The 20,648-nt window shown below is 46.7% G+C and overlaps 7 protein-coding genes across 7 annotated transcripts; 5 read left to right on the forward strand and 2 right to left on the reverse strand.

Moving 5' to 3' along the window:
* Window positions 1-419: 419 nt before the first annotated feature.
* DFJ58DRAFT_847999 (uncharacterized protein) lies at window positions 420-1,574 on the forward strand (the record flags this gene model as incomplete). Its single annotated transcript, XM_041393555.1, has 4 exons — window positions 420-529; window positions 868-1,277; window positions 1,433-1,458; window positions 1,506-1,574. 4 exons carry the CDS (start codon window positions 420-422, stop codon window positions 1,572-1,574), a joined length of 615 nt encoding a protein of 204 aa, XP_041235799.1.
* An 89-nt stretch (window positions 1,575-1,663) lies between these two features.
* On the reverse strand, window positions 1,664-7,280 carry DFJ58DRAFT_736334 (uncharacterized protein; the record flags this gene model as incomplete). Its single annotated transcript, XM_041386782.1, has 11 exons — window positions 1,664-2,378; window positions 2,426-2,991; window positions 3,061-4,829; window positions 4,918-5,060; window positions 5,238-5,550; window positions 5,609-5,821; window positions 5,925-6,062; window positions 6,119-6,178; window positions 6,236-6,490; window positions 6,542-6,961; window positions 7,016-7,280. The coding sequence occupies 11 exons, from the start codon at window positions 7,278-7,280 to the stop codon at window positions 1,664-1,666; spliced, it is 4,857 nt and encodes a 1,618-aa protein (XP_041235800.1).
* A 523-nt stretch (window positions 7,281-7,803) lies between these two features.
* DFJ58DRAFT_736335 (uncharacterized protein) lies at window positions 7,804-9,104 on the forward strand (the record flags this gene model as incomplete). Its single annotated transcript, XM_041386783.1, has 9 exons — window positions 7,804-7,858; window positions 7,929-7,998; window positions 8,049-8,163; window positions 8,224-8,285; window positions 8,347-8,423; window positions 8,478-8,620; window positions 8,685-8,704; window positions 8,757-8,772; window positions 8,820-9,104. 9 exons carry the CDS (start codon window positions 7,804-7,806, stop codon window positions 9,102-9,104), a joined length of 843 nt encoding a protein of 280 aa, XP_041235801.1.
* A 306-nt stretch (window positions 9,105-9,410) lies between these two features.
* DFJ58DRAFT_736336 (uncharacterized protein) lies at window positions 9,411-11,852 on the forward strand (the record flags this gene model as incomplete). The annotated part of the gene is made up of 4 exons (XM_041386784.1): window positions 9,411-9,900; window positions 9,952-10,142; window positions 10,200-11,513; window positions 11,562-11,852. 4 exons carry the CDS (start codon window positions 9,411-9,413, stop codon window positions 11,850-11,852), a joined length of 2,286 nt encoding a protein of 761 aa, XP_041235802.1.
* Window positions 11,853-12,410: 558 nt separating this feature from the next.
* DFJ58DRAFT_671120 (uncharacterized protein) lies at window positions 12,411-13,088 on the reverse strand (the record flags this gene model as incomplete). The annotated part of the gene is made up of 2 exons (XM_041382925.1): window positions 12,411-12,951; window positions 13,009-13,088. Coding segments are annotated over 2 exons (621 nt in total), but the record flags the coding sequence as incomplete, so codon positions are not given.
* A 1,370-nt stretch (window positions 13,089-14,458) lies between these two features.
* Window positions 14,459-17,321, forward strand: DFJ58DRAFT_848004 (uncharacterized protein; the record flags this gene model as incomplete). The annotated part of the gene is made up of 9 exons (XM_041393556.1): window positions 14,459-14,602; window positions 14,658-15,021; window positions 15,084-15,404; window positions 15,601-15,755; window positions 15,883-16,209; window positions 16,232-16,286; window positions 16,365-16,627; window positions 16,676-17,167; window positions 17,274-17,321. The coding sequence occupies 9 exons, from the start codon at window positions 14,459-14,461 to the stop codon at window positions 17,319-17,321; spliced, it is 2,169 nt and encodes a 722-aa protein (XP_041235804.1).
* A 356-nt stretch (window positions 17,322-17,677) lies between these two features.
* DFJ58DRAFT_848005 (uncharacterized protein) lies at window positions 17,678-19,256 on the forward strand (the record flags this gene model as incomplete). The annotated part of the gene is made up of 4 exons (XM_041393557.1): window positions 17,678-18,077; window positions 18,128-18,668; window positions 18,722-18,939; window positions 18,988-19,256. 4 exons carry the CDS (start codon window positions 17,678-17,680, stop codon window positions 19,254-19,256), a joined length of 1,428 nt encoding a protein of 475 aa, XP_041235805.1.
* Window positions 19,257-20,648: the final 1,392 nt, after the last annotated feature.

Genomic DNA, 20,648 nt, shown 5'->3' on the forward strand with positions numbered 1-20,648 from the left:
TGGAGATCCAGCAGTATATTTTAGCTCTTTCTACTCATGAGAAACATTCTGCTGCAAGAAATATGAGGGCGTCAATGAAGACATATCCGTGGTTATTATTTCATGCTATAATACGCAGAACGCCTAAAGTAACACATTTCATAACACTTTGACTGTTGCCAAAGTCTGATATGCTGGCAGTTACTAGGGCTGTTGTAACTGATAACTTGACCGAACCTACCTAGTTCGCGAGGCGCTTTGCCTCCACCTGGCCACAAATAAAACACGTGTGCAATTGTAATTAGCGAACTGTGGCCGCGCCCATGACCATGCATGCCAGTATGGAAATATGGCATCATGCACGTGTCGTGGCGACATGTGTTGCCTTGTTGTGATATATAATAGTGGTGGTTAGATGATTCTGGTATTCCCGATCAGCCATGGTTCGCTCAACTTCCACTGGAAATTCAGGAAATAATATGGCTCTTGCGAGTCGCTGGAGACGATATGCGGCTTCAAACTTGACGGTCTCGCGCCAGACACATCCCTGGTGAGCAGCCAAATTGACAATGCACAAAAAGGGTTGAACTCAGCGACTATTACAACAGGATGGAACGAATGTTATATTAAAAAAGGCATCGTTCTTCCGTGGTGACAATAGGGTTCAACGATTCCTTGCCTGTATTTTGTGTCGTCCAATGCACATGGACTTTGCACAAGATCAATAAAATCTCTGTGTGTCTTCGGCAATGTGTCAGAATCTACATTAATCGACCTCCTGGGGCTTTGCAAAGGGATCACATGCCTTTTCCCTCGCAGTTTATTACAGATGCGTTCTGTGATGATCCTTCATTGCTGCTGCGCGCCCTAGATGTACTACCACTAAAGTCATGGTGATATCCCATGGAGGTCAATTGCACATCTGCAATCAACCACATCGAGCGTGTTCCAGAGTCTCACTCATCTCGATATTGCCGATCAATTGTTGCTGGACGAATCACAACCAGGCTTAGAAGATCTTCATTCGTTGAGTCACCTGTTTGTGATTCTTATAACCAAGAAGTCAATCGCGGAGTCTGTGAAGCGCCTTCTCAGTAATGTACAGCTGCGAGTGCTTGGGTTACGAGTCATGGAGCCACACAAAGAGGTAATATCATGGCTGAACAAATATAGCATGAACGATCCTCGAGTCGTGCTGTTGCCGAAGGAATGGACATGCTGGGCCAAGCTAGGCCAGGGAAGCATGTTGGTCTGGGAGTTAGTCGATGAAATATTACAATCGCCACAACCGAAGGAAGGTATGTCGTTCCATTAAAATAATTGATGCGACAAACGCTGAGAAATTAATGCGGAAGGGCATCGCTGTTTGTTAATCCACACGATAAGAAATAGATACGCAGAATATAACGACATCAAGAGGGGAAGGGGATTTGACCCAATGTCGTGCTCCCAGGCACTCCCAAAGAAGCAAATGCGATGGTGCGCTCCCAAACATGCTCGATGATGGCACATAAATATGACTACAGATAGGCACAACGGATGATGTGACTTTGAACCATGTGATAGACGTTGATCCTCTACTCTGGGTGATGTAGCCATAACTATGTGCCATACAGTGTTACTTCTATTAGGTTGACGAGCATAATAAATACGATGTATATTCTGAGCTAATCGACAATCCATTTCATTCATCTCTCTCCACTGATTCTCCTATGTCCATAGGAAATGGCCTTGATTTCCGAGGACGTGGGGGAGGGGGAACCCTCTTGTTTCTCTTGGCCATCGTCATCTTCTTCTGAATCTCCCGACGCTTTTGCCTCGCTGTCTTTCTCCGGACATTGCCATCCGTGTCGAATGGCTGTGAGTCCATCAGGTCAGCTGCAAATATGCGCCTGCCCTTGATCAACTTCATGGCACGACGTGCTCTTGGGGCTTTCCTTTGACTCTCTGCCCCCCTTCCAACACAGTCGATCCTGTAAAATGCAGGATTTGTTGTGAATAATATGGCATCGTTCCTCTGTATCCACACTCTCTGACTGCTTGCAGGAAGACAGTGCAAGTCTGAAAATACTTCGTGTAACCCTTTCTTGAGCAATTTCTGCTGATCCTCCGCCATTGCCTTCATTATCTTGTGAAACTCCGCGATGTATCCATCTCCCTCCCAAAGCGTAGACCACTGAGTGTTGTTTTTATGGGAGGCATCAGGGTCAGGAAAGAATAGCGAGCACCTGTCCGCAAATGTTCTCGACTTTGGACCCATGCGACCTGGAGTTACACCTGTACTGTCATGCAGCCCAGCATTGCACGCTTCGAAGGCAACTGCACTGAGCGTATCATCGATGCTTGTTATCGTCCAGCACTTCATGGCCTCCTGAGCGAGTTTGGGTGGGGTTGGATGCCTTTGAATACTTCGGGTGTCAGCATAAGCCACATCTGCCTCGTAAACATGACGATCAAACGTCCGACAGAGAGTTGAGTGTTGGATAACCTGGACGACCACATCCATGGTCTCATAATCATTGCAGGTGAGTTTGCAAGGGCTGCCTTAAGTCGGGTCCATGTCGGTGTCCGACCAATGGGATAGTCCTCCAGCTCTGACTCAGAACTTCGCCATGCATGCATCCTTCCTACTGCTCTATCCCTCTGAGCCTTTGCATTGACGCCCATCAGGGCCAGGACATTCACGTCATCGATTTGCTGGACCTCCTCCAGGCAGGTATCGCTGTCCAAATCGAATTCCTGTAAGAAAAACATCCCTGCTGTCTCGAGGACATTTCTATATTCAAGGAGGGCGAGGGATTCGCGGACGTGAAAGTCATAGACGATAGGGGTTGATGTAGTTGAGCGAAGCATGTGGTTTAGCAAGCCAGTAAGAATCCCGAGATTTGGAGGATTCTTTTTGACGATGGATATCTGGGTCCTCTGAATCTCCCGCACCCGCCGCCTGATAAGCTCGAACCAGATTTTGGATGGGACCCACAGGATTGGATCTGACTGCAGGTATTCTCTAGCCTACATGTAAATTATCGCCAGAGATATTCAGCTCGCATTCCAATCATACATGAAATGCAGATTACCGACCTTGCTTTCCATATTATCCAGCATTATTCTGGCTGCATGTCCACTGACCCTATACTCGTCCCTAACACCATATGTTTTATCCTTGCAACCATCGACAACCTTTGCGATTTCGAAGCATTCAGCCATGTAAGATGGGGACAGCTTGTATGCATCACTGTCAGATGCGAAATTCGCTTGGTTGTTGTTCGTCCGTATTGACTCATAGTAGAGGTTGTAGGTGCTCCTGAATGCGATGTGGGTTTGTTGAGATCTCTCCTGCTGCATCTCGGCCTGCATTGCCCCATATCTAGAGAGCGTGTTGTGATGATGTATTTCACCCCTCTTCTCCAACGCGTCTAATCTCCACACTCCTACCACTGGAACATCTGGGGAGTGAGGCGTAAATGAGATCCCCACGTCCACCAGCAGCTCGCCATGCCTCCTGTTCATCATGTATGGCCAGTCAAGGTCGGACAGATTTCGACGCAGTGCCTCTTCCGGCCCTTCGAAACGCCCTCGCTGACCATCCTTGGTAAGGAGCTTGATTCCCTTTCCTTCTAGAATAAAGAAAGACGACCCATACATGCTCAGCTCGCCCTCTCCATCGCGTATGCGAGCTTCCATGCGCTCCTGCACATCCATGAAGTCATCATTCGACAGTGGTATTGTCTTTGGAGCGCCCCATCCAGCCTTTCGTCCATCACCACCTCTAGCCTTGTATCGTGCCTCCTCCAATGTGTGCTTAAGGTAAGGCGCCCAACTAACATCAGTGCAGTCACCTATGGATGGAAGTAGCACTCTATCCCAAAAGATGTCCAAAGTTTCCTTTGGCATCAGCGTGATTCTTCGCCCATTTACTGGGTGTTGATGTATCATCCTAGGAAATGCGATATATAGATTGAGTGTCGATGAAGCCGAGGATATGCGCCCAATACCGGTATGAGGGATGGCAGACATCGGAAATCGTTTTGACAACCATTCTGTCCTACCACCGGGCGCACTGGCATCTGATTCTGACTGTGGAATTGTGATGTCGACATATGTGTGATTGTGCTTGAATATGCCAGGTTTCGTTTGAAATGACGGAGTGAGATAGATCCCCACAGACCCCATGCATCGGAACTCCTTCGTGGTCCAAATGATACTGTCTATGTCTAAAGAAATCTCTATTTCGTCTTCTGAAAATCTAACGGAATCTCGTTCAAGGTCGACATACAAGGACGTGCCATCGCCATAACGATGACTGGTGCAGCCACGAACAAAGGCGTTGTGTCCGAACCTACATTGATGATGGAGTGGGGGATCATGTTGGGCAGAGTCGATCAGTTCAGATGCAGCCAGAATTTCTACATCTGCGACGTGCGTTTGACGTGCTCCCCCATCTGACCCTAGTCGAGCCAGACTATATGCGCCTGTTACGCGGTCTGGAACCTGACTTGAAGGATCATGGGAGTCGGTTGTGCCAATGGGCATGACATGGTCCATGGTGGCTATGGGGTCGCATTGATAGAATATATGGAATGAGCTAGGGGTGATGCGGTAGCCATGATCAACCCAGTGCACCCAAGCAGTGGAGATCTGGATTCCTCCCGCCTGGAATGTCATCGCCTGATTGATTTCCCTGGGAGTTACTAACATCTCGATCGTTGGTCCACCTTCATAATCGTCGAACGTGCGGTCATCGGGAATCCACCTCCGACCTGCATATGCAGCCAGAGAGCGCGGTGCAATGGGACGTGGAAATCGTTTGTTGCTTCCAAGATGCCAATCTTTCACTCTCCTACGAGATGCTGAGGCGGATACAGAGCGTTGTGAGTCGGTGGTATCCTTTGAAAAGCTTCGCGAGGTTCTTCTTTCTACCCGTAGGCAGGGTCGTACCCATGGAATCCTCTTCATCACTCCGTTCAGCGTCACAACCATCCTCCTGATCGACTGGGGTTCGAACTCCATTCTTGCCATTGTGTGAGGGGTGATCCATCTCCTGATTTACCACGGGACGTTGACATATTGAGCAGGTTGCGCTAACAACGGTCAATTTCCGCAGGAGCTTTAGGCAATTCAGCCTGGTGCCGCCCCATTCTGAATCGCATTGATGATATCTTCGCCTGGCAGCTCGTCCTCTCGCCATTCCTCTCGTGCGACATCAAGGAGCATGAGATAGTCGCTACAACAGAGCCTGACACGACCAGCAATCAGACCCAAGATCTGGATGCGCAGCTTGTGGCCGCACTGAACTTGAAACACTGGCAAGTTTACCGTGCTCATCTAATCCAGCGCTGAGGCATTGCTCGAGCACGGAGCAAGCAATTGGACCGCAATCTACTCCATTTTGCTCCCAATCCATTGATATCACAGACACATCAGCGACATCCCCTGTGCCCCAGCCATGAAGGGCACCAATTCTCCTCCAATAATCCGGTCCTCTCCACTCGTTCCAGTCGTCTGGATCTAGTCCGTCGATGTCCATCGCGTCGTTGGATATATGGCGACCCAGGACATGGCCTTTTGTCGCTGATAGTCAAAAATCACTGTAAAGAAATGATCGGAGTGGTGGACTACGAATCCAAACAGGGACAATAGGACATATGCCCATCAGGAGGTATAAAAGAGCTCCTCCGGAAGAGCTCCACTTCCTCATCCTCCATCTCGGCCGCCATTGCTGTATGCATATTCATGTATCTCATGCGTGATCTGCCAAGCAGCTCATACCACACATGGGACAAATAAAAGTCTGCTACTGTGGCCTCAAGCCACTCATTCAACCCGAGACTTGCCCAAGTGTCTAAAACAGATGTCCAAACACCCGGTCTGGCCATTGCACGAGGCTGTGATTGGGGCGAATAAAATAAGTGTTTTATCCTATGTAAAATTTATGATGAACTCACAAGCGATTTCCTCGACTGTCAGTTCAGGTATCGTAGGTGGTGAGGCTTCACGCGAAGGCGATTGACCGATGGCCTCTGGTGGTGGAGATAACCTATACTCATCATCAGGTATTCTGCTGCGAGAGTGTGTTGGACTCCCTGATGAAAGATGTTACAACACATGCACGGCAAGTAAAAACGTGTAAGATGCTTACGATGGGTGTTCGATTGAAATTCACTTAAATGTGATTCATGAACGACTGCCCGTTTGGACGCTGCATATTCGATATCGTTGACATGTAGATTCAATCAGTATTTCGAATATCACTGACCGGTCTCTCTGGCACGCACAACGCGCCTTTTCGGACGTCCCCTGAGTCGCCTATTACTTGATCGACCATTTCTTGGTTCATCCTCCTCTATGCATAGGTCATTGTCATTGTCACGCTCGCAGTGACCCACATATTCATGCTTGTCGTCCTGGACGGGTTTGCTTGTAGCACGGATGATGCACCTAGAATTACGATTCCGCAGCTCCTTGGATGATGATATCTTATCCGTTGATACCATTACCTCTTGACGTTGTCCTACACCAATGGTCAAGTAAATACGGATAGAGGTCAATTATAGAAGCTCACGATGTGTAGTCGCTTTTCGTGCTGGTCGTCCACGTGGACGGCGTTGTTTATGTACCTTTGAATTATCCGTCTGTTTTGGTATGCCCCTGACATCTCTTTTCTTTGACTGTGCCCTCACATCATCATCGCTATTTGAGTTATCGTCTTCTAGTGGGCTCCAATCCAGGATGCCAGATAACATGATCTGCTGCAAGACGTCAGCTGTATGCGACTCTTCATCATCAGCCATCTTCCATTGCTCATCCTCCTCGTCTATTGTGCTCGCGAGGTGTAGATCAGTCAGGCTATCACGAAGCACATCGACGTCTTGTGACACACTCTCTGGGACCGGACTGATTGTAGCACGGATGACTCGTGCATTTGTATGCTTGATGTTCTGAGCTGGTCCATCAGGTGGGAGTATGGGTACCAACTTTACACCTGCATAAGAGTCTCAATTTGATATGTAAACAGGGGATCAGTTGATGTACTCACGACGTTGAACAACTCTCTTTCGTGGCCTGCCTCGCTTTGGCTTTTGTTTTGCGATCTCATCCTTCCCCTGGTCCAAAATATGACATCGTTCTATGCCTGCAGATGGTGCTCCAATATTGCCAGTAGGCTTTAATGCGTCCTCATACGCACTCTTGACAGCTTGATTAACATTAGTCTCTGGGATGATTGAACCCTCCGTATCCCAATCCAGGATCTTCAATTCAAATATTTGCTGGAGAAGGTCGACAGACTCGTCGTCGTCCATTAGACGCTGTGTGCTGTTGTGTGAGTGGTGGACACTGTTGCAAATATTATTATATGATGTTCAGCCCGAAATTCCCCATAACGTCCATGTGCATGGGCCGCAATGAAGCGAATTGTTCCTCGATGTAATAACTAGGCGATCGCGTATTCTATATACAATTCCTGTCGATTTACTGACCCCATCCTGCCATTTCCTCTGCATTATTCGGCCATCTTAAGGTTTCGGTTTAATTGAATGGAGAATTGACTTTCAATGAGCTGAAGTCCGATTTCATCATTTATGTGATGTAACACTGCATAGAATGTCGTAAGGGCAACCCTTGTCTTATTTTCTTGATCCGTTCACCAGATTATTACATCTTTAGAGGACGTACAATAGCTCCCGCTGCAAGGTACCTATTGGTTTTTAAAAAGTGCTCGACCATCTTGCTAGCACTTGCTGTTCCACCCCAACTATTATGTCCCACCGACCATCAATTTCCAGCTGTGCATCCCGCACAGGGGGAAGGAGAACACTAACCCCTATGCGCCATAGTCATCCCAAGCTTCAGCGATTGAGGCGATGCACGTCTTTAGAATGTACGCTGAATCTTTTCCCACTGGTGGTCTTTTAATTTCTGATTTATGATCGCATACCTTGTTTTGACAGGGGTCCACACTACTAACGACAACTCTGATGATATTGATGATAACCGGATGGTCATTCGAGTAGGGGAAGAGTACGAATTGGTCTGTATACTGGAGGGTGATCCTGAAGTACTTTGTGCAGTCTCGCAATATTTCCCCTCGATGAAAGAGCAGTGCCAATGCAAGATGGTAGTCTACCAGCGATTTCTTATTGGTATGGCAAGGTAGCCGACATCTACCTGAAGACTGGGCGACAAGTACAGGCAAGTACATTCGTTATTTGACTAGACCTCATTTATTTTACACCTTACTTGAAGGACGTGTGGCTCGAAATGCAGTGGTATTACAGAAAGGTGGATTTGGAAGATGAGGATGTCGAGTACGTTTGTATATTTACCATCAATCACTGAAATAATATTTTGACAAATGCGTTCATTTAGTCTTGCGAGATGTGTGGGTGAATATGAGCTTGTTCTCAGTAATCACACGTCTGTAGTAGATATACGTTGCGTCGAGGGTACGTTCTTCGAGATTCACGGACTATTGATGGATTACATTTACATACTTGTAGATCATGCGACCATCTTGCCATACAATGAAGGTGATCTCGAGCAGCCACAGATACCTATAAGGACACTGTACAATCGATGGACCATTGACGTCGAGTTCTCAAAGCATAGGAATGTTGTTTATATGGAAGGGGTGAACGTTAGCGTACGCCTCTCTCTCTGTCCTCTTTTCACCTCTTGCTTTGATCTCAAGCTGACGACAGCTACAGAACTCTCAGAATGCGTCAAAGTGCGGATGCAATAAATGTGATCCCGTGTTCTCTTCACCAACAAACCTGCAGCGATACTGCAGGAAGTGTCAGCGGTGGTTTAATGAGACATGTGTTGCAACTCATTGTCGTCAGATAAGAAGCAATGTGAAGGCAGGCCTGCCATCCAATTTTCGTGATATCGACTTTGACCCACAGTTCATGTCACTATTGACCATGCCAATTCGACGAGGAGGATCATGTGGAATAGTTGGGAATGGATCGCTCATAGTACAGGCAATCGCGCTGATCGAGCAGGCGAGGACCCTTGGACGACTACCTGATGGATGGAAGGACATTATGCAGAAAGCAGTTCTGCCAGCAACGGATGAGATCATTCCCAGATACTACTGCTTGACTTGTACAAAGGCAGTGATCTAGCAATATTTACCGTCATTACTTAATTTCATTTCTTACACTATGATTCGTCTCAGATCAAGTCATTACATTTGTGGAATGAATTATATCGCGGTGGCCCATGTGATTAATCCCATGTTCGATCGAAAGCTGAATTGTCTCTTGGCATCGCAATGGGGTTAGAGCCCTTGTATCCGACCCTAATATGACACACCATTTAGTCAATAAGATTGTTGGCTAGTGCAATACAAGGAATATCGGTTCCGAGTTCAGCGGAATCGAATATATGATGGTCTGTTGGTCTAGCCCACTCGTTAACATATTCCCCCCATGAATCCATCATGTCACTTTCGTCAATGGAGCTCAGCCGATGCGCAGCAGTTGTTGAAAGTGAAAGGGACCATCCAAGACGTCGATGGAGAGTGTTCATTCAAACTCACTGGGCAGTCACACAAGGGATGCAAAATTGCTCCCCACTATCGTTTACCCCTTTACGCCCTCAACAAGAAGTTCGGCATATACAGAACGGTCGTGCAACACCTACAGGACGCACGCAGTGAAGAGGCTGCTCGCCACCGAAATACGTATCTTTCAGTCATGCGATATTTGAATGACGTACGGATTGCATTCCTGGACGATGCTGGTGTATGTTCAGATGCACTACGAACAGACTTTAGATCTGCTGCACTAGACTATTACCTATGGTTAGACCACACAGGCTCTGGCTTTCACGACGAGTGTCGCACGACCTTGGCCACCGCTCATGGAGTTACCTTTGAAGGCTTAAAGAATGGGCAGTGTCCAGATATACTGGTGTTTCGTGCGTGCTGTATCAGGTTTAAGTATATTCGCTCCTGATAATATGAGCCAGTTGATTGGACGTCCTATCACAAGAAAAAATGCAACGAGCAAGATTTTTGCGGAGCATTACAGGGATCTGGTGGAGGGGAAGATATCCAGTCTCTACTCAATATGGTTGATGCCTGTATTGATGCAGCCAGCGACCAAATGAGTCCACCTGAGTCGGGCCATTCAGTTGCTGAGATGATGCTTGTTGATGTGGTACGTATCTCATACAACACATCTTATATATATATATATATATAATATGACTTCAAGCAGCCGACGTCGAACCCTATCCCAAATTTTCCACTGCCCTTGGATAAGAAATGTCGTAGAATGGCCCTCAGGACTCTTCATGGCGATGCACGTCAAATCTTCATCGGTGGCTTTGGACGATTGTTAGCAAGTCATGTGGTGATGCGATTTCGAGAAATTCAAGGCCTCGATTATAATGAGTCCTTGGAGAACATGATTGCTAATGGATTGCTCCTGACAGCACGCAGTACAGAAGAGTTCTTGGAGATATTCGGTATGATAGAGATGATATCGACATGCCAGGAGTTAAGGGTGGACCGTAGTCCAATGGCAAGATTTTTCATTACTGCTGGTCGCGCGCTCTACACATCAGGCCTGGGCAAGGAATGCGTGGTCGACTACGACCCAACGTTTGGGTCTATGGATCCAATTGTCAAAGAGTCATGGGTTTCCTCAGGACAATCGATGAGTGTTGATATAAAGTGGAGGATAGGTAATACTGGAACACCGCAGGACGTTGATATGCAACTTGAACCACGCAATGTGATCAATGCTGGCGTGCAATGCGAGTGCATTGACGAACACACAGGCCAACCATCTAGCAGTCGTGCAATGTCCGATTGTGGTGTACAAACACACACTCGTATACAAGATGATCCCGCCATGGACGACTCCGTCGTTGGTTCACCTCAGCCCGTTCTTCATGTTCCTGGCCCTTACCAACCCACTCATGTAGCCCCCATAGATACAGAGTGCGGTTATTCAAGTTCACAGCACCATGAAGAAGACTTCAATGAATGTCATATTGTATGCGTGCGTGTCAATCCCCTGTCTGGCATCGGCAGAATGATTGATCTATCGCGACAGGATGATACTGGATACTTTTTGTCGCCAGAAAATCGCAGCGATCATTCTGGTGACATATCCAACAATGTGTCAGCTCATCTGGAAGCATCGATTACTACAAATGCAGATGTCTCTCATACATCGAGCTCATCTCATGATTCAAGTCTAATAATGGACTTCAATCCATTGCATGAATGGCATCAGGTTCACGGCCGCGACACAGCATTGGATATCAGTGATACGACTATATCACCTCCTTTGAAGTCGAGATTGCGTCAGGCGAAGCAATCTCGCACAACCACAACCCCTGCAGTCACCCTACAAAGACAGGGCCCATTGAAGCGTGGACGGCCAGTCGTATTCGCTACACAACGGCCAGTACTTAAAGGGAAGGCAAATGCATCCTCTCACCCGGTGGAATCTCTAAAGTACACCATTCAAGACATGGTTCGCGAGTCTCAAATGGGTGCTCAATCTGTCATGCCTTTTGTACGTCATTGAAATATGTACTTGAGTTGGACTGATGTCACTGCATAGATGACGTCCTTTCTCATGGACCCACACGGGCTGAATTTCTTCCGATTAACGATTAAAACCAATCACGATATGTGGTTGGCTATCGTTCGACATCTGGCAATCCTCCGTCGCAGTGAACGCTTGTCACAGGCTATGAGTACCAAGGCAGCATCACTAATGTCAATTGACATATGGCTCAAGGATATTGCGATTGAGTGCGAAGCACTTAACAGTCAGACCGCAGACACAGTGCTTTCCCCATTTGTAGGCAGACCTTCTGTCCAAGATGGTGCTATGCTAAGTTTTGGATGAGCAGGCGCATTATGTAATTGTTCGACTCTCAACCGACGCCTTATCGGACAAGGAATCAGTGCGTTCAATGTTGCACGGAATTTGGGTGAACATCTTGATTCGCTAGTTTATCATTTTCTCAAGCTAACGATGATATGGTATACCCCACAGACACAGGACAACGTAAAATATGTGACTACAGTGATTCGATATCTCCTACGAGTGTTTCAGTCGCATGCAACTGACATATACACCCCTGGACTTCGAATGCTAGCATTTGTGATGAAGGAAAAGACAGGCGCCGAGACAGCTAGCACAGATTGATGTACGTAGTGACACAGTGCCTATCAATGCTTTCCGCAATGATTCAGATTACACTCCACACGATTGGTATTACATCGGTTCGAATGACTACTTTTTCATGTAGTAAGAGCCAAATGAGATAGTGGTCAACGATGCGCGAGACGTATACGACTGAGTGAGGAACGCGTAAGTGAATCTGTAGAAGCAAGACCTGGGTTGACAAAACATCCATGACACAAAGTATGATACGCAGAATATATATGCATCGAAATGCGATCAAGATATGATGCCGATTTCCCGTTCTTGCTCGGAGGTGAGTGGCCACTCGTACCATACGCGTCCATAGTTCTGAGACTGAGCCGCGTGTATCCAGCTTGGACATGGAATGGCCTTCTCCACGGTTTTGCACTCCAAACATGCATACTTTATTTTTGTGGTCAACCAGTGCTTCCCATAAAACTGCTTTCCATGACGAGTGAAGCTCATGTTGTATGCAGGGGCTTGGCAGTCTGGATTCAAACATCGGTATATGTCTAGCCCCCAAGGCCTCCTGTCCTTGAGATTGGAGTATGCCAGGACTCTCGTATAAACCACGCGTAGTCGCACGTTATTTTGCCCGACGTGCGTCTCAGAGAAGGAGAGAAATACTGGTGATTGGTTGAGGGCGTGTCTGTCTTCCCCAAACGATTCCTCCAGTGCGTCCCAGAACTTCATGTCATATATGTAAACGTTTTCGATGAACCGATTCAACGCAGGGACCACGACCGAATCCATCGTTGATACGCCTGCAAATGTCAGGATGAAATCAAAGATGTCACTGATGTCTTGCATGTTTGAATCTAACGTTGGACGATTGCATGAAGACATTACCCACCTTTCGACAATGCGCCTTAACAACATAGCACTTTCGGCCACCCTTCCCGTGGATCCACAGGCACAAATGACGAGCCCGCGAACGCATGGCCCAACCCCTGAATCGTTGTTGATAGCACCAATGGCTTGTGTTGCGACCTTCAAGTTGTCATCGCCAATGTAGTTCGATAGAAGCTACATTTCAAATTTATACGATTACTCGGTCATTGCCAGATATATATCATTATATATGAATCGACTTACCTCATGAATCGGCACGGACTCCGGATTTTGCGCATTACCAGACGCCACAAGATTACCCGTTTTGGTATCAGAATGGGTGTTGACAAATATCAAAAGATTTCCCTCATGATTAATGTTTTTGAACCATTCGAAGGATGGGTCCATTGCGCTCGGACGATTATTACCAGCTTTAAGGGAACGCGTTTCGATGCGCATCTGCCTCCATGATCAGAATTATTGACTCAGCCTATGCAAAATGGTATATGCACCCTGCTTTTGTCTCGTTTGTAATGCTCCTCAAGCGTCGATCTGATTATATTTGAGGCATATGGGGTACGGAAGCCACTCCAGGACAAGAAGATGCCAAGCAATGGGAAATAGTTACGATGTAAAAACTCTTGTTGAACAGCGTATCCTTGAACCCTGTACTGTTCCAATCCATTTTTTATAATATTTTGACGATCCATTCAACATGTTGACTCACGTTCATAGCGATGCCATTTTCGCGATGGCATAGAGGGCAGAGAAATGATGTCTCAGTCACCACGACACGACCGGTGACCGGATGAGGAGATGCATCCACGCATCCATGGTCCCCTTCATCCAAACTGACGCACACAGGGTTCCCGCAACCTTTGCCCGTACATTTCCATATATACGATCCAACATCGTGACAATAGATACAGCACTCCAAAAATGTCAAAGATTTTCGAATACAACGTGAGTCGGAACATACAATAGTCGGTGCCTTGATCGTCTCAGCTGCATCATATTTTCTCGGCTTGATCTCATCTACTTCGTCAATCATCATCCCGTTCGTATCATCATCGAGAATTGGTGTGAGTTTGACGTAGGGCGCATTCAAGGAATTAGCATCCGTGGGAGAACGTTTCGCACGCTGTGGACGAGTGCTGACCACTCCTGCAGGCTGTACCTGCGTCCTGCGGGCACGACTGCGCACTGATGGCTGCAGTGCTTGAGGTGCACTTCCGGACGCAGGTATCCGACTCACTTGTGTCGCGTTGACAGGAAATTGTTCTACCGAGAGCATCGTTGAGAACAAAGATTGATACTGTCCGTTGTGTAAATTGTTTGTTTGCCTTTCACACGCTCAGCACGTGCTGTTGATTTTGAACTGTAGGTAAATATTACCATATCAGGATATGTGGCGCCTGGTGACCAATGTGCATCAAAACTCATTAAGGTCGACGACTTCTTACGTTGCAACAATGTCAATCCAAACACCAGCACCGATTTTCTTGGATGTCAAACCTCGTACAGCAATTATGGTCAACGTCCTTCTCACTTATATCGTGTCGCTGGATTTGGAAGACAATATCTATATCTTGAGAATTGGCGATATGGACGACAAGGTGAGTATCCTGCGCTGATTCAGGTTTTCTGAAGCATCACAGACATTATTATTAGGTCAAGGTATCCCCAAAGTGCCTAGATCAACTGCGTCTTATAATACATCAACTTCGCCTGTATCAGCAAACCGGGCAGATCCTCAAAACTCTTCCGAAGTCCAAACCGGTCGACGATATGTTGATACTCTACATATCATTCGTAGGATATCTTGCACAGATCGTCAGTGCATTCCATGCCGAGGCTAAGGCTGATCCGTCGAGCTCCACCAACAAGTGGCGTTCAGCGTATCTGGAGTATCACATCGCGCTTGCGTTATATGATAATGCATTCACAGAGGAGAAACAGACTGCGGCGCTGAATGAAATGAAGCGAACTTGGGTTCAATTCAAAGAGAAAAAGGGCTTCAAAAAGGTTCAGGATCGTAAGTGCGTCATTGTCTATTGTATCACATCTCTACTAAAGGTCATTCTGCGTAACTTCAAGTGACCGGCGAACGATTGCATAACACGTTCTGTATAAAAGGCAACAACCTATGCGGAGGGTCGTTCGAACACGAAAAGACAGTGGACGACATGATATCTGAGACGCTTAAACGCATAGGAGTTGATAAACCGGAGGACATGACAAAGAAGGCAAGAACGGCGGCTGCTGCGGTCGATCTTGTGGATCAATCATCTCAACATTCGATCAGCACACGACCAAGGGCAAGGACTACGCAATCGTCTGCACAGTCGCAGGCATCATCGGATGTGATCCAGCACCATGTCGAAGGCGTTGATAATTCTCTGACACACATAAAGTCAGGTATGAAATCGAAACATTCCAATAACGATGGACGTCGGAAGATATCTGCGATCGTTCAAGGGAGTAGCAAAATGAGAGCAGATATAATTGAATCGGCTGACGAGGTTGGCACGCAACATCCTCTGCGGGCCGATTATTGATGTATGCAAGCAGAGTCCCAGCGACCAAATAGCCAGTCTTTTTGAAAAAACTGCAGACGCGAAGAAGTTACCGAAGCCTCGAAGACAAGTCCGCAAATCGAAGATCACGAAGGTATATGGGAAAAAGAAGGCTTCATCCGTTCCGTTGGAGTCTGAGGATGATGACAACGAGGCGCCTCTTGTGGATGTTCCGGTCGTAGGGATTGCAGAAGTGAGTTATTCTGTGACACAGCAATAGATTAACTGACAAGTGACCCTGTCCGTGAGGAGGACTCAAGAACGTTATCGGTGAGCTTTGATATCTATGCGTCATCGTTACATGATACAAAATATACAAGGTGGACGACGAGGGCTACGATAGAATCTCACTTCCACCTATTCTAGAGGGCTGGGAGACGTGGACAAGGACTGCGTTCGAGCACGGAAACTCTCGTGTTTTCTTGAAGCTTGCTAGTTGGATGCTTGTTCGCTTTCGCCAGCTCACAGATGTCGACCTTGATTCAGACGTCGACGGTCTTGTCATTCCGGGGAATCCACGCACGATGGTGTTTGATAACGATGATCATTTCTTCGAGGCTGTTGGGATGGAGCGCCTGTACACTGCTATCGTACACATGGAAACGAGGCCTCGATTCTTGAGTCACATGTTCCATGCACTCGGCAAGGTAATCACTGAGTCAGACGTAGGACAGAGCAATCCACGACTCTGGCCCTGCGGCTCTCCCCCAGCAGTCGATGCAAAGTGCGTATTCCAGTTCAATATTTTCAACCGCTCATAAGGCATTAAGGACGATGTCTGATATGGACATTCCATGGCTAGCTTTGAAGACCGACAACAGGTATGATTCCTGGGCGGGAATCACGCACGATACAGACATGGAAGTAGTTGGAGCCGATGATGATGCTATAGGATCGGATGATGATGCAGTCGGATCACCTGATCTCGAGGCAACCGATGTTGCACAAGCCTTAGATTCTATGGCGATCGATGAAATGTCCACTGCTCTCAATAACGGCACAAGATCGGTTATCACGAGGTTAGAAAAGCGTAAGAGAACACTATCCCATGTGTCCCCACCAAAGGTAAGTGATAGCGTCGTAGTGTTCAACCTGCAGTTGACAGTTCATTAGAAGGATGGTGGTAGAGGTCCAGTGAAGCGCGCAAAAGATGGGATTGCATGCGACATCAGTTCAGCATCTCCTGTCCAGTCGTCAATTGATTTCGACGGGACGGGCTTCATATCCTCTTCGTCACTGCCTGAATCGACACAAATCTCACAAGGCAGCAGTGTGCAGGACAACGGATCAGTGATCATTGACGCATGGGATGATATCCCCATAGTGGAAGAAAATCTGAATTCGCCAACTCCGGTCGTCTTGGTCCGCGGTACCCCATCGCCTAATCTTCAACATGCCACGATCACAACTCCAATACATACAACGCACACACTTTCTTCTACGATTGAGGACACGATAGTTCCTGGACGTGTGCAAAGAGGCAACACTCCCGTTCCTGAAGCAACATTGTCGATGGAAAATGCGTCTGTCCCAGATGTTCCTGCACCATCCTGCTCCGAACATAGTGTCACCACCGCTTCGTCCAAACCTTCCGATGACTGTGATGTAAGTAATTCATCCTAGTGAGTAACAAAAGTGAATCAGTCAGGTAGGACTGGATACACAGGATGACCCGTCGATGACATGACAATTTCTTTCACGTTGTACATAGATTCGTGATCTATGTTTTTACGAACGTGATGCATTCACTTTCTGTTGAAATACATACACTCGTGTGCGTTGCGTTGTTCACGATCATGGAATGGACAGTATGCATATATGGTAATCGACGTCTTCACCTGTCTTGCTATGCTGACCTGGAATTGGAAATAGTCGAAATGTCATCGTGTACGAAGCATGATGCGCAAAATAGAAAATAGGCTTTGAATACACGCATAATTAACCTACTGAAAGTCAAATTCAACGAAACAAATAAGCTCGTAACGGACAAAGCCGTGATGCACGTTTGGACTGTATTTGTTTCACCCTGTATTTCAGAATTATATAATCTCAGCGATTCTGACCTTGAATCAGTATTCCTTTGTCATAGCTTGCTCGTTGCGTTCAACCACCACAATGTCGTCAGATGAACAGCTCGATCTTACCATTGGTGTGCTTGGAACTCAGGTTCCAGCAACTAGCAAGACAATTACATGGAATGATGGACTTCGGACCGTTCTTCCTACGATTTGCAATGAGTCCAATAAAAATCTCTGCGACGAAGTTGATATCCCCCTCATTAAATTCATGGCGCAATTCCCACGATCGAATACGAACAACACCGCCCATGTCCATATGGCACCTGGTGGGATTTGCCAGGCTCCTCGTGTCGATGCCCAGCTACAGGAAATTCTCGGCATGAATAAATGTGTAGTTATCAAAGGAGTACCTCACAATCCAGCGGGAAAGACATTGACGTTCGAGTACCTCGATGCTGTATTTGGAATCTCACCACATCGTCCAGTTTGCATTCATGGTATACGTTCATGCGCATCATTATATGCGACGGTATTGATAGTATTATAGATATGAAGAAGCGATGCGAAGATCATGTTCATCCTACCATCACCGGCTCAATCGGATCATTCATCGAATCGATAAATGATACCACGAGCATACAATGCATCCTCGACATACCACTTGCCCATGTATCCCTCCCTGATGGTCTTAAGTGCGTCGCAACATTTTGGAATGTTCTTCACGCATTCCTAACACTGAGAATAAGGATCCTTGATCATGGCCTCGTACATGGTTGGAATCAAACAACGCACTCAGTCCCTATTATCTCAAAGGTCCATCCCGAAAATTTCACCATCAAGGGATGGGGATTACTTCATCATGCAGGGTTCCTAACTTATCCACATCACGATGCTGAAGGGACGTTGACCTGGGTGAGGATGGAAGCCGGCCTGAAGCTCTGGGTCATCTTCCGATTGAAGAGTCGCAGTACCCAGCGCATTCATCTTCAGGAACTTGCAGTGAAACTAACCAACTATCCTGTACACAAGGACTGGTTACAAAGGAACTGTGAAGGCGAGGTGATCACACTCCGTCCCGGAGATCTGTTGTAAGCGCATCATTATTCGCAATGTTCAGCCCTGATGTTACATATTATATTAGGATTCTTCCTCCTGGGATGGTCCATGCCGTGTATACACCGATACCGTCATTTGCGACAGGAGGACACTTTTATAATTATTCCTGTATGCACCTCACGGAGCTTTCACGGTACATCGATGCTGAAGTCGCAGAGTCCACGACAAACCAAGCTCTTGATCATGCATTGGAGACCTTGCGTCGGATGGTGATTATGATTCCATATCTTTCTCCGAGATTGAGTGAGTCCCAAGTGCCTGTTTGATTGCTTGCGCTGATGACGTCAACAGCACTTCGCAAAAGATGTCTCCTGAGTCTTTGCATGATGGCAACGAGAGGCCGACAGTATCGGGCAAAGGGAAGCAGTCCACACTCTGTAGAGGACACCGAGACTGCTGAACCAAGCGCCGACATATCTGACATCATCTTTCAATATTTTGGTTTGTCGAACCGCATGCGTCCAGGAGATATCTTATATGTTGGAAATCAACATGACCCAGGAGATGCGATCGATCGTGTGCACCTGCTTCACGCGTTCAAGAATTCGCTAGTGTTATAGGATCTGAATCACTTCACCCGTTCCTCAACCCGTGTACATGAATCATAGTCTGTCTGTCTACTATATGTACCCATAATTTACTGCGATGCGTCATGTAACACCTGTGCTGTACGATTATTATCTGCGCCCTTTCCATTGTATCATTTGATTTGAATTCAGTGTCTCACTATTCATGCATTCATTGCAATGGATACTGTATGTGAACGGATTTCGGAGATAAATGTTTCTGCAGGCTCACCGGCGGAGTGATAATTGGCTTGAAAGTATCTTTCAATGTGGGCAGGAAATTATTGATTTGTTCTTTGCTATCCCCTCTGAACCAAATCACCGACAGTTCTTGTAATCAGCTTACTGATAACTGTTGGCGCCCTTAGATTGAGATATTGCTGCTCTGATGCAGCGTCACATTACAATCCGATAGCTTCTAGTAATATTCATTCAAACGTAACTCAATGCCTGACATTCTAAGGCAATGTACTTGCAATTTCAACGTGATGGATTTTGATAATGTTGCAGCTGGAAACTAAGATACATAGCTCAGGCGTTCAAACTTACAAGTTTACAATTAAGCTGTAATTAATCACAAAGACAGAGACTGCCTGACACGAAACGTGTCTCGAACACAGGTTGCTTGTTTAGCACACGTCTTCACGTGTGCGAAATACATCTGCCAACTGCAATTGTTATTGCTGTGGCGTAAGAAAGATACTTGATGTGAGGTTCATATATCGCCTTTTGGCAAATTTCACTCTTTCCGTCTTACGATTACCTTCACGGGTGGTGTCTCGCCTCTATTGGCGTTCACTGTCGATGATGGTGGCCACCTGCCTATGTTCATTTGCCATGCTGTGTACCGTAGAGTCCTGTATCCTTCTGGAGTACGGGCGGGCTGGTTTTCTTGCTTCCCATCGTCGGATTTCAAACGTGCATGCAATCCCTTGGACTATCTGTGGTTGGTGATTTATCGCCGCTATGGGCATTCACTATCCATGGTGGTGGTCACCTATTCTTCTTCCTCCCATATCTTTGTGACATTGTTTGCATGCTGCAATAATATCATCTCCGACATATGCTAACGGGTGAGTGAACTTGAAGAGAGGGATTCATGCCAGACAATCCATGACCTTTGATGACTACTGAAAGTGTCAGAGCAAAGTCTCTGCCAATCAACGTGGCAATTCCACCGATAGGTACATCTCCTGTGAATATTACGACATGTCCTATCAACAGCCTCAGCTGCGTGGCAATACCTTGTTGCAATCTTGCGCCCAATGATGAGCCCTGTGACACGTATGAGACTTACAACTGCTCCCTCTTTCGGAATGTTGCAAAGCGAGTCTACATTGACGACGTCGATGGGAATCTTGAACATCGAGAAAATATAGATCATAA

This window comes from Suillus subalutaceus (assembly GCF_016647625.1).
Source record: "Suillus subalutaceus strain FC151 chromosome Unknown DFJ58scaffold_263, whole genome shotgun sequence".
NCBI lineage: Eukaryota > Fungi > Basidiomycota > Agaricomycetes > Boletales > Suillaceae > Suillus > Suillus subalutaceus.